Source organism: Lytechinus variegatus, chromosome 12 (genome assembly GCF_018143015.1).
Source record: "Lytechinus variegatus isolate NC3 chromosome 12, Lvar_3.0, whole genome shotgun sequence".
NCBI lineage: Eukaryota > Metazoa > Echinodermata > Echinoidea > Temnopleuroida > Toxopneustidae > Lytechinus > Lytechinus variegatus.
Window position 1 is genome coordinate 30,434,832 of NC_054751.1, and position 13,544 is coordinate 30,448,375.

The 13,544-nt window shown below is 36.1% G+C and overlaps 1 protein-coding gene across 4 annotated transcripts in view; it reads right to left on the bottom strand.

Annotated features, from left to right (window-relative positions):
- Positions 1-11,313, bottom strand: part of LOC121425383 (clathrin interactor 1-like) — a 44,560-nt gene extending 33,247 nt beyond the window's left edge. For 2 of the 4 annotated variants that reach the window (XM_041621412.1, XM_041621410.1), the window contains exons 1-5: positions 11,115-11,313; positions 4,616-4,817; positions 3,987-4,125; positions 2,477-2,614; positions 1,679-1,829 (exon numbers count right to left, since the gene is read on the bottom strand). In XM_041621412.1, the coding sequence (XP_041477346.1) occupies positions 1,679-1,829; positions 2,477-2,614; positions 3,987-4,125; positions 4,616-4,817; positions 11,115-11,158 (674 nt within the window). In that variant the 5' untranslated portion in view covers positions 11,159-11,313. The remainder of the gene's footprint in view (positions 1-1,678; positions 1,830-2,476; positions 2,615-3,986; positions 4,126-4,615; positions 4,818-11,114) is intronic. The other 2 variants (XM_041621414.1, XM_041621413.1) reach the window with 1 other exon arrangement.
- Positions 11,314-13,544: the final 2,231 nt, after the last annotated feature.

The window sequence follows — 13,544 nt, forward strand, 5'->3', positions numbered from 1 at the left end:
TAGAAGCCATGTCGGAATTGGATCTAACATACAGGATGTGTTAGTGAAATTCATAATAAGCTTGGACACATCAGATTGAGTATATGATTGAAAACTTTCAAAGAGAGGAATAGTTTCGTCAACTGAATCAATAAACCTAGTGTCAGGGACAACATTCAGAGCGTCAATTTCTTCTCTAATCTTCCTTATCTTTTCCACAAAAAATTGAGAAAATTGTGAGCTCAAAGTATATGCTGAGTCATGTATAGGTAGATGACCAGACTTCTTATTCAGAAGAGAATAAATAATACGATAAACTTCCTTACTATCACAAGAACTCAATTTCTCTTGGAAGTAATTCACTTTAGCTACACTAATAACCTTGTTAAGATTATCATTTTGCTCCAAAAATAGTTTTCGGTCCGAATCTAGCCTTGTTTTGCGCCATTTTCTTTCCGCTTGACGGCGGTGCTGGCGGGCAACAAGTGTAGACTCATTGAACCAGGGAGAGCGCGACTTTGGAGCACAGGTTCTTGTTTTGGGTGGTGCATGATCATCCAAAATTTTAGTGATTTCAACACTATACCAATTAAAAAGTGCATCACAATCATGATCATGTGGTCTTAACGATACTAATTCCTCCAATGCATTCATGAACCTTACTTTGTCTAACTTGCGATAATTGCGCAAGGTCTCTGTAATCAAACTAGGATTGGGCTTCTCCTTTCTTAAGGAGAAATGAATCATGTAATGGTCTGATGAACACATTTCTAGCGTATGACAATCAAATAAGAAAGCATCATCACGAGTAAAAATAAGATCTAAGGTGTGACCTTGGATATGGGTCGGGCCCTGGACATGCTGTACCAGCCCAGCAGCGCTCACAGTATTCATAATGTGTTTGACATCATTCTTTAATGCATTTTCCCAATGTACATTAAAATCGCCCATTATTATTAACTTTCCTGGAATCAGAGAAGTTTCTGTGATAAATTCATCAAATTCTGCAAGGAAATCTGACAGAGATAACATGTTCACGGTTGAAGGAGGGGGTCTGTACACAACAATAAAATGAACTGAGCCTGAGATATCTGTAATATGGGCAAATTCAAAAGTTGAAGAAACGAATACATCATTCTTCTTCTTCATTTTTAATGATGTTTTGAACAATACGCCGATACCACCTCCTCGAGTACTAGAGATTCTGGGATAACTTATGAATGTATAACCTGGTGGTGTACACTCCCCAATCACTACATCATCTGTTTCACTTAACCATGTTTCGGTAATAAACAGCATATCAACATCATTTTCTTGTACATACTCTGTTATCTCGGTTGATTTGTTACGAATAGAATGTGCATTCCATAGACATACATTATTATTGGATTGTACTACAGAGCTACATACAATAGGGACTGCCTTAAGATTATCACAATTGATTTCTCTTGAAACCAGAGACTTTGGTTTCCTTTGCCTTGTTATAACAACCGGTATAGGTGAAGGAATACAAGTAGGTGGATCAAGAGATGTGATGTAGCTATCGGTCTGTGTTCTGACTCTATTCTTTTTCGATCTTTTCTTTCCTCGAAGATGAGCCTGGATAAAGAATAAAGGGAACATTATCAACTGAACATTTTTGAAAAAGTGAAATAGTTAGGTGCGCAGACATGCCCCCCCTCCCATTCATGCTACTTACACATATTCTGCCGGGGATTCATCTGAGTCTTCCCCTCGTCTCCCCATCTGTCTCCCTCTGTCAGTTTTCTTGTTCCATTCATCATCTAATTCTTTGTCGTTTTCTTTATTCCTCAGCCAGTTAGACTTGGGCTGTCGGTCGTATCGATCACCTACGAGACGCAAGCAAGAAGCAACGGAATGTTAAACAGAAGCTCAAGACGCATGCAGTTTTTAAAATCTTTAAATCAAACATTTAAGCAGTTCAAAGAAGCTTAAACAGCATGATCATGTATGATCTTTTTATAACAATAAACATCAAACAGTAAAAAATTAATAAGCTATGATCTATCCACGACATTCATAATTAGTCTAACCTTTACTTCAAAAGCACAGGCTACTGTAAAGCCAGGGAGGGGCCCGTTGCATAAAAATTTTTACCTGAGAAAACTCAGGTTGTTTTTACTGGAGTTTTTGCCTGTGTTAAAGTCAATGGCAGAAATCAGACTAACCTTCAGTTTTTACCAGAGTTTTCTCAGGTAAAAAGTTTTATGAAACAGGCCTCAGGAGGCCTCTGTAGTCAAAGTTTGTCCCTTACTTGCATCAACAATTTTGTTTTGTTTTGAGAAACACAAACCAACTTGAAAGTTATCCGATCCTACATGTACATATATACATTCTGAATAAAATGTGTTTCAACTTTTGAACAATATTTCATGTTTTGACACTTCAATCAAAATCTAATAAATTCCATTAAATTGAATTTATACAGAGCAAAGGTCCCAATTAATACAGAACCACCAGGTTTAACCCAACTTACTGTAATCTGATGATGGGCTTGAATATGAACCTTCAATCCCAGTATATTTGTCCTTGGATTTCCTTGCTGCTTTTCTCTTAGTTCGGAGGATATCGTCATCCTGAATGAGCTGGATTATATCCTTTACTTTTTGTCTTACTGTAAGTATCATGGAAAGAATAAGAAGGAAGAGAGAGCAATGTCAAAACTTGTGAAACAGAATATTAAGATACGCACTTAATTAATCACTCTTAAAAATTATGATTATAATATCCTAACATTGAAGTGAATTACAGTACCCAAATTAATATCTAACCACAATTACACTAAATAGGTTCATTATTGCAGACTGAAATTATCGCTAGAGGGTAGTCATTTGTCTCGCAATCTACTATGGTCAACAAGGAAATTCGTGATCACTCTCGCAAAAAGTGTTCACTAGCTTTCTAGGAAATTCGTGATCACTCTTGCAAAAAGTGTTCACTTTAGCTTCAATGAAAGCTAACGCATGGAAATCTAATAAAATATTCAGAATTAGTAGTAGTAAGGAAGTGATTTCATGCAGTATATGCTTTTCACAGAGCTTTTTCATTGTCAACAGGATTACCTTCCACTCAATGAAAGATCAAACTGCGGTACTGGTGAACACTGCATTCTTTTAAAATGGAAACCATGTCCTTGTTCAAACTTATCAAGGATTTGAGGGAAACAAACAGTGTTCACACCCACAAGTTTCTAGTGTTTGAAATACATGTACAGAGTGGCCTGACCAGCGCAAGCCACTATAGTGACACGTGTCAAGAAATCATTTTACATGTAGATATATATACTACACTAGTATGTGAAATACACTCCACATGTACAAGAACTCGACCTGGGAGTAAAATTTGAACAATCAATGCATTCCATCATTTTACCAACTTGGCAAATAGTACAATTCCTTTACACTAATCAGATGTTTGCAAGATGTTTATTACTGACATCCAAGTACATGGCTATAATCTTTAGTATTTTTAACGACAAAGAGCAAGATAATAAATTAAATTTATGTAGAAATTTCATGAATTCCAAACATTGTAACCCTTTCAAGACACAATGAAAGTCACCGGAGACTGTGTATCATTCCGCTGTGTTGACATGAAAGTCAAAGGCCTGCGGTGTACTGAAACGAAACACCAGACTGAGTCAACTAACTCATTATGTGTGAGCACAGGTACTAGGATATGTAAATAGGCCAACTTTCTTGTGATTTCTCATAATCCAAGAATCTCAATCGTTTGAACCATTCACACAATCAAATGGCAAAAAGTTTATTCATCCCATGTGGGTGTTTCATGAAGCTGTTCGTAAATTCATGCACCACCTTACGCACAACTGGAACATGTTCTTAGGTCATAAATCAATTATATAGGGATACGACATAGCACAAGAAAGGATCACCAGTCGTGCGTAAAGTCATTTCTATCTTACAAACAGCTTTGTGAAACACCCACTCGGCCTAACAAGAACTATACAATTTTTATTTCCTCACCATTCAATCCTTGGTCCCTGTTAAATTCATCTGCGAATGAGTAGGATTCTAGTCCTTTGAGATCGTACAGATGTTCCCTTGCACTGGTCACTACTCGCTCTGATCCATTCAATATAAGATACTGAAGAAGTAGTAATGACTGCAAAGAAAAAAAAAAAGAAGAATATATATTCAGATAAATATCAGGCAGGTAAACATTTTTGTTTCTATTTTTTTTTTTTTGGGGGGGGGTGGTACTTTTCACAACCTACTGCCGAAATCTGCTACAGCTGTAACATTGAAGTGAATGGGAATTTGCTGGGGCTCTGATCTGGAGCATTTCAGGGGTGACATCACCTCCGCCACCGTTAGGTTTTCCCTACTGTCAGAGATAAATTCACTCATAGCCAACAACTTCCATCAAATTGGCTAATATGTACAGTATGAATGGTATTGATTTCTTACCACGAACATGTGAATCATATGTCTGATATTCAAGCTAAATGTTGAATAAGCACATATAATTTGTGATTGAAAGCTGCATGGATCACTACTTCCCTTTTTCATTTAATAATCCTTGCTAGAAAACACCGTCACTTTGATTTAAATTTGTACCGTTTTCTAATCAAGTCATGCTTGAAATAGCTTACCTTATAAACTCTCCTCCAACTTTTCTTATTGTCATAGAGCATTCTTTTCCACAGCATCCCTACAACTTCGGGAAAATGCTCGTATGTGAATGTCTCTCTGGCGATCTCTGACATGAGAGAACCGTGCGGACCCCATGCTTCGTCATTTGTCGCTTCACGGACCTTGGACTCCACCTCACTGTAGTTCATTACCACATTGGTCCTGCATTAAAAAATAAATGAAAGATAATTACATGTAATTGTGGTGTATGACTGAAAAAGGAGCATGTTTATTCTTCCTTTTTACATGTAAGATGAACAAAGCAGTTAATCTATAAATACCGAAATGACCAAATAAATGTCAACATGCAAATGCAGTGTATATTAGATGAAAAGTATCAATGAACAATCACCTAAAATTCAGTTCTTGGGTTGTTTGAAATGCAGTGTATACATGTATATGCCTGGGAATTTACCTTAAAATTAAATAACTATGAAGTCAGAGCAAAAATTTACCACTGTGCATGCACGAGTAATGGTAATTGCCTCTTCAGTGTCTATGGGTCATTATTCTCCATGAATTAAACTACCAATTTAATTACCAGTAAAATAGGCTTAGGAAAGAGTTCCTTTTGCAACAGCCACCCCAACCCTACTCCCAATTGTTTTTTGATACTAAAAATTATTTATAATTACGTAATGAATTTTAATATTTGTAAAATAATAATTTTTATTTATGTTTTTTCAAAACGGCTTCGTTAGACGGAAGTACGTCATACATAAGCCGTTCAAGGGTCGACGCTATTGTATTTCAGTTGTTTACATGTGGATCAAGGGGTCTACATGTACGCGGCATCAGTTAAGTAACCTTCATTTTTTGACAACCTTCCTATGCATTAGGCATAGGAAGGTGTAGAAATTAATAAAATAAACGTATTTCGCACGATCCTGTTATGAAAAGATGGATTTCCTCGGGAAATCCATCTTTGTTTACTCCGTTCTCTTACATGTCTATGAAGGCCTGTTCAAGACATCAATGACGAAGAAGTATATGACAGGATTTTAAAAAGTCATCATCATTGCGTCCTCAAGACTATGATGGTGGGCCCAAGTCTGTGCACCTAACAATTTGAGTGAAGATTTAACATGAATTTCTTCTTATTTCACAAAATCTTTCAATTAATCATGTTCCTTATACTATTGTAAGTGTACCAAATTTCTCATGAAAAAATGAAAGAAAATACTAGGATTTTCTTGAAAAAACCTCAGGCAGTCATTTTCAGATTGAAAAAAAATGGTACCGGTACCCCATGTCTGCGCACTCATTCACTTTGCACACGATTTGGGGATTTTGTTGAGAAAGGCCGCATTTTGAGGCTGTCACACGAAATGCCCTAAATTCATTATTTTTCCATCATTTTGAGTCAGATTTTTTAATGAATACTTGTGTATGTATTACATGTGTAAAGTTCGTGCTCGTTGCGTATCTTTTTTTTACTAGAATGGCACAGATACGCGGGTGCGCAGGCTTGGAGACCGCGCAGACATGGGGGAACTGACCATACTACTGAGTGACGGACATGACGGAGCTGAGGAAATGCCGCAGAGCCAGATGAAGTTTCAGCAGAGCATATCCCCGACTTACTGCGGCAGCCCGAACACGTACTGTGTTCGGGCTGCAAACAGTTTCACCCAAGCTCACCGGATCGGCCAAAAGAGATTCGGGAATTTAATGATTATTAATAATATTACACGAAATTCGAATGAAGGAATCAATACATACTTACAACTTAAGCCGCAATATTCACAATCCTCAAAACGAAGAATGTCCCAAAACTAGGCAAAAATGGAGGGATGTTTTTCCGACGTGCATTAAAAGTCGTTTGTACAGGAACCAATGGAGGATCGATATAGCCTTTTGACGAGGCAACGGGATAAATTTGATTTTTGTCAGTAAACAGGCGAAAAAACAAAAACAAACAATAAAAGAAAAATATACTTAAAAAATAAAATAATAATTGAATATGCGAATGTGTGTGAATTTCAGTAAGTTCGTATGTTCATCAGATTTGCCAATAGCACTAAAGTCCATATAGAAAATATAACTTAAGGCCCCGACAAAAGGCTATCATTCGATGCGTCGGAGAAAGATTACATGAATATTCATGAGTCTAGTTCCGTAAATTCTTGCTTTTCCCTTTGCCTGATAACCAGTCAACATACGGCCTTGGTTTTTTCTTTGAAAGAAATAATATTTTCTTTTGAATTATTTGTTTTTTCTTTCTTTCTCCTTCATTTTTTTTTCTTTTCTTCTGTTCTATTTTATTTTCCTTTGCCCTTTTTTTTATTCTCGTTATTTTGTTCCCCTACCTTCTCTTCATTTTTGGGTCGGTTTTTTTTTCTTCCCTTTTTTTTAGTTTTTGCCTTTTGTTTTTCTTTTTTATTCTTCATTTTTTTTCTTCTCTTTTTTGTCTCTAATTTTCTTCTTGTCTTCTTTGTTTTCGAGAGATAATACTCATGGTGTCGTACTACAATTTTTTTATCATTATCATTATTATAGAAATCTACAGATAGAGGTAAATAAACAAGCGAAGAAATAAATTAATACTCATATATTAAAGGAACATTTTCAGGGGCGTACCCAGAATTTTCCGTGGGGGGGGCAAATTCGTCTGCCCAAAAATTTGACAAGCAAAAAAAAAGAAAACTTGTCTCAACCAGAAATAAATGATTTCGTACCAGAAAAAAAATTGACAAGCAAATAAGAAAAAAAAAGGTCTACAAGTTCAAAAGAGGGGGCACTTGTGGCTCGTCGGGATCAGTTGTGATTCGTCATGGGGGCAGGGGTACGTCCATTGCATGAGTTATGACTCGTCAGAGGGGGGGGCTGTCTACCCCCCCCCTGTTAGGTACGCTTGTGAAAATATTCGTTGATCAAAATTATTGAGTGATCAGCAAATCATCTCTTTAAGATATTGATGCCCATTTTCTGGAACCCAGCAACTGAAAGGTCTGCGCTGACTTAGCCTAGAATCTAGAGGACTCCGTGATGTGAAATGATTTTAAAGACATTATCACGGAATCCAATGCTGGCTCTCACATATTTTAATTTTGTTCTTTCTCTCTTGTTATGTTTTCCATTTTATTTATTTTGTATACTGTGCATGCATGAATCATTCTGTTAGTTTGAATTGTATGTTGTATGTTTTAAATAGAATTTAAAATAAATAAATGAAATGAAAATATATGCTAATCTCATTATCATCCAACAATTTTCATATACTATTGATGCTTATATCAATATCGATTTGTAATTTGTTTGAACGGAGATTATAAGATGATCATGAAATATGATTAAAATTCATGTTGTTTCTAGATTACTATGTAATCTTTCATCTTGTTGGCATTCTTTAAGCCTCAATCATTGAGTATATAAATCTCTGCGGGATATAGGCCTGTAATTACAAAGAATTGAATTTGGTCATTACATATAGGATGCATAAATTCGCCGGGAATCTTGCTTATCAGCTTGTTTTCCTGGCATCCAAGAGGCGCTTTTTTCGAATACGTCCCGTTCTCTATCTTAATACTGCAGTACCACTGAAGTATTGATGCAGAAATCAAATTTTGTGATAGATTTTGTCATAACATCCCAATAAAAGTCAGGCCTTTGTCATGTTCCTTTTCCATTTTTCTATAACAAGTGCGTCGCAAGGAGGCGGTGGGGTGGCCTTCCCCATCCTAACGCCCCCCCCAAAAAAAAAGAACATGAGAAATGGTGAGAGCGAAGGGGAAAGCAATGGCGAAAAAGATAGCTTTGCGGGATTTTCTTTCTCTATAAATATTTGCTTCCGCGCAAGTTTGCGAGGAAATCATGAAAATATAGTTTTCTCCTTTGTTTACCTTTCCCCGTTTTCCCATCTCGGCTTAATGCTATTTTGTTTCGTTGCGGCATCAAGTTTTTAAAAATAATATTTGGGAACGGAACTTGTATTAAGATTACAGGTCAAAGTAATATATTTCTTCAAATTGATCAATACCAACTTTTCCGATCCCTAGGTAAAGGCGGTAAACTATATAATAACAATGATGTCAATCACCCACAAAGGCTACTTCTTCCGCTTTTCAGCTCTTTACTAGTGCATTTATTTGGGGCCGCAGACGGCCTTATCATGAGCATGTAAAGGGGCAGTTATAAAAATTGTGAAAAAATACAATATTACTAGATGATGGAAGTTCATATGTCATCAATCTCCTGTCGCCTATTTTGCGCCATTAATTTGATATTTTGCTTGTCACTTTTGTTCCTAATCATTCAAATACACTGTTAAAAATGATTGAAAAAACGCTGTTTACGACACGAATCACACAATTGTTTAAACAAGTATTTAAAATCTTAAACAACACAGTTAAATTCAAAATTTGATTATCAATAATTCAATTCAAATATCAAATTATCAATAATTAAAGCTTCATTGTTTAAGATTTTAAACACTTATTTAAAATGTTTAAACAACTACTGCGCAATTCACACAATAAATAATGTTGTTTAAATTATTTTTTGACAGTGTAAGCACTTCATATAGATGAGCTCAATTAGGGGCGGAACCATGATTTTCAAAAGGGGGGCAAATTTTTCCAATGAAAAAATTTGACGAGCAAAAAAAAAAGAAGAAAGGTTTTCCAACCAAAATTAAGGAAATTTCGTCCAGGAAAAAAAATGCTAAGCCAAATAAAACAAAATGAAAGAAATCTTTAAAAAAAAAAAAAAAAATTATTTGGCCCGAAAAAAATTTGACAAGAAAAAAAAGGGGAGGGGGCACAGTACGGTTTTAACACCATTTTCACAAATTTTCATTATGCTTCTCAAGGGGGGAGGACGAGCCGGCTTTGCCCCCCCCCCCCCCCCCCCGGATCTGGCAGTGAGTTGGATGTTTTTAATGTGAATTTGACAAGCACAAAAGGGTTTTCAACATAAAATTGGAGGTCGTTTCGTATTCGTATCAATTTTCTTTAGAAGGGGGGCGATTAAAAAAAAACCTATGCTACTGCCATGGTGATTAGAGATTATCAAAGCGGCAGAATTTTTTTTTTAATCATAATTATTTATTCTTTACAATATCTTGATATTTATTTTAAAAGGAGGCAAAGTTGTTTTTCAGTATGTCCTTTCATTTAAAATCATATTCATTCCTTCCTAATAGCTATAACAAGTGAAAAAGATGAATAACATCAATAAAATCAGGATTCATATTTAAGAAAATCATTATTTTAAATGTAAAATTAGAATCTGTAACTATTTCTTTAATATCTCATAATCACAAAGGGAATACTCATAATACAGACTAAAAGTTTCTACATGATCTAGATATCTCTTAATATAATTATAAAAAAAATCATGCTATTCGTAAATTTTATTTGTTCAGTATATAAAACACACACACACCAAGAGAACAGTCATGCTCCCCCCCCCTTCCCATAAACAAAGCATAAAAAGAATGAAAAGGAGAAAGAAATATAAGTTTATAACAAATGACAAATAAAAAAAAATATATTATAAAAACACAGAATGTAACAAAATAGCAATATATATGAAATAAATTATTTTTTCATTAATACAGATTTTTTTTTCAAATTAAAATGAAAAAATGGTATTGAATTACATGCCTAAATCACGAGGCGACTTGCCGAAAGTTTTGACTTACATGCATATTCATTAAACTGTTTTGTAAAGGTAGAGACGTCATCTTATGAATATTTATATACGCATGCGCAGAAACTATTTTCACGTTCTTCAAACATGGCGATCTCGCGATTGGAACAAAAGTCCGAAAATTGACGTTCTTTCGAAGGATTTCTTGGAATTGTATACATCAGTTTTAATTGAAAGTTAAGCTGATTTAGGAACAGTTTGTTTAGGTAAGATTGATATTCATCGTTAGATTTTTAATTCATTATTATCACCGGTTTTCTAATGCCAAACATCGCGAAGTTTTGTACTCCGGTGAGCATACATGGAGGAACTCAGGACCCCGACACTGTCTGAAGACGTGTCGGGGTCCCCGGGGCAAATCCCCGACGAAAATATTGGTCTAACACTAAACAGGTAGGCCTAGGTATACTATAATGTTAGATCTTAAAATCTATATTTCCTTGTCAAATTAATATGATTATGAATTATGAAAAGCCCCGTCGCCGAGTGACCCTTTTTTGTCATTGTCTTGTCAGACTGGCTTGTTCACTGACACTGCCATTCATTCTGTAATTTACATCACAATTCATCAGGTTTTTACCTGTCTATTACCGTAAATATCTGTTGTTGGCTCATTTGATTTGATTAATTACTTTGACTGAGCAGCAGACAGACTGAATGAATGTGAGCGGGCGTAGCCACCGCCGCAGCAAGCACAAATGGCACGGCGTTTGTACCGGCGGAATTGCATACAGATTTACGATAGCGATGGCAACGAACGTCATCGCCGATTACCATTCTAGCGTATGGATAAAAAGAGTAACTTACACTTTGTCCGTTAATTCACGGATCTTCCACATAGCCGACTGCATGATGGTGGCTTATGCAAAATCTTGTATTTTTGAAGAAAAAGTGAAACGAAATACACAAAATTCAATTCGATGATCAAGGATTACAAATCCGTACTTTAGCGGTGGGCGTCTGCTGTGTAAATCACTGGATTTGCCGGTGCCGACGTCATCAACTCCGTGACCTCATTCATGAATATGGGCAGCCCGAAGTGTCAAAAAATAAATAAATAAATAATGCTAAGAAGCCATTTTCAGGAGAGCGGTTCGATCTGTCAGTAAATTGCCGATTCGTCTACTGCCAACTCATCCACTCACCACATGGTCTACCTTCATTTAGTTCAATGTCATTCCGTCCATCAAAATTTCGTCTAACAACCATTTGGTCTAATAAATTTGGTCCAATTATCACTTCGTCTAATCACCAGTTCGAAGGTCTATGACCATTCCGTCTAGCTCATAACCAGGGGGGGGGGCGTTTCATCAATATTTTCTTCCGACAAGTTGTTAGATCTGACAACTTTCCTGGATTCTGATTAGTTGAGAAGCACTGTTACTATAGTAACTGTCGGATAAAACAGGACTTGTCGGAAAAAACTTCCGACAAGTCCTTTCATGAAACGCTCCCCTGGGGTGCGTTTCATGAAATATTGTTGGTCTAATATTCGTTTTATTTTCATTAATTTTGCCCAATTAATACTCAGTCTAATTAGACCAATTGGTATATGGACTAAATTGCTATTGGACCAACTGTTTATTAGACAAAATGGTGAGTGGACGAAATGCCAATACACCATGTGCATAGTGGACGAATTTATGATAGACAAATGATAGTAGACGAATAAGCCAGTTCGTAGTACCTTTCTGCGCATGATCAAAAGTTTCTATATACGCATGATCAGAGGAAGGTCATTGTACTAAAGTGACATGGTTGTTTAAAATCTAAAGAGATAAGCACCAACTTTGATGTCTCGATTATTCATATATTCTTTTGAAAAGTGGTTTTCATTCACATCCACAAAAACAACAATGCGTACACGAACGACTGGTATTTCACAGTTTGCCAAGCACATTGCGCAACTTGCTATGATATGGATTCAAAGTAGGAATGCAACAAATACATAAAGTGTTAATTGGTGTGCTATTCTAGTCACCTGGTCTATTCAATTTCTTCATCCTGCTAAGTAGGGCAAGCTTACGTAATATCTTGCTTTGAAATCTGCATCATAATGAAAGAAATGAAAGGTCATTTGACCAAAATTGTCCATGAAGTAACTACGAACTGGTCTCTTGCGGGTCTCTCGCCATTAAAGTGCACTTAAAGGCATACTTGTCTTTAAGATGTATCTCTCTCGCTAGACAAATATACTATTACGCCTCACACACTCTTAGAAATATTTGTATTTATAGTTATAGAACATAATGATTTGTTTTTTTTCTGTTTGTAATTATTAGTAATTCGTTCGACTTTCTTATTTATTTTGTATACATGCATGTATTTTATATTTCCAAATGTGTGACAATTAACGCTTCAAGCATCTGCTTATATTTTCATACCACTGCATGTCTGCATTGCCATTTTCGTGTAATTAGTTATGATCATAATAATTATATAAAATTTAATGTATTTACTTCTGTAATGGTCACACTGTGTACATTGCCAGGACATGCAGAAACGAATAGGTCATAAATAAATTAATTAATTAAATAAACCAATTGGAAATAAACCGTACATCGCCATAAAATATAATAATAATGATGGAGAAAAGAAAGTTTCTTTTAATCTTATTTACCTCGGTCCATGCGCGGCCAGCCATTACAATTACTATCTATGGTCAGGTTCAATGGAGGGGGGGGGGGCAGATTTGCATACTGTCAAAATGCCACCCACCCTCCCCCCAAAGAAGTCATCCTTTGAAGAAAATCGAGCCCGGCCCCTGCCAATTGCAACCGCCCCCCAAAAAAAAACTTTGAAAAAGGGCCCTGCTCCATTGCGAAACACAAAACTCGTCTGCACAGACCATTATTTTTTTTCTGGTACGAAATCCTTAATTTATTTGTGAATGGTTAAGACCTTTTTTTTTGCTTGTCAATTTTTTGGCGGACGGTTTTGCCCCCCCCCCCCCCGTGGAAAATCTTAGGTACGCTACTGTGAAAGGTGTTATATTCATGGAGCTTCCACAGGTGGAGGGAGCAGGCGGGGTTGTCCGACCAATCCCTTTATGAATTTTTAAGTATTTAAAAAAAAAAAACGTCGAGGAAGAAAAGAGAAGAAAATGGAAAATTTCAAGAGTTAAAGGAGGGGTGTTGACAATGTAATAGTACTCCTACTGTAGAATAAACGCTATATGCAGTAAGCCAACCCTCCCCCGGCTCCCAAGGGAAAGGTTCCGTGAACTAGATTTTTAGA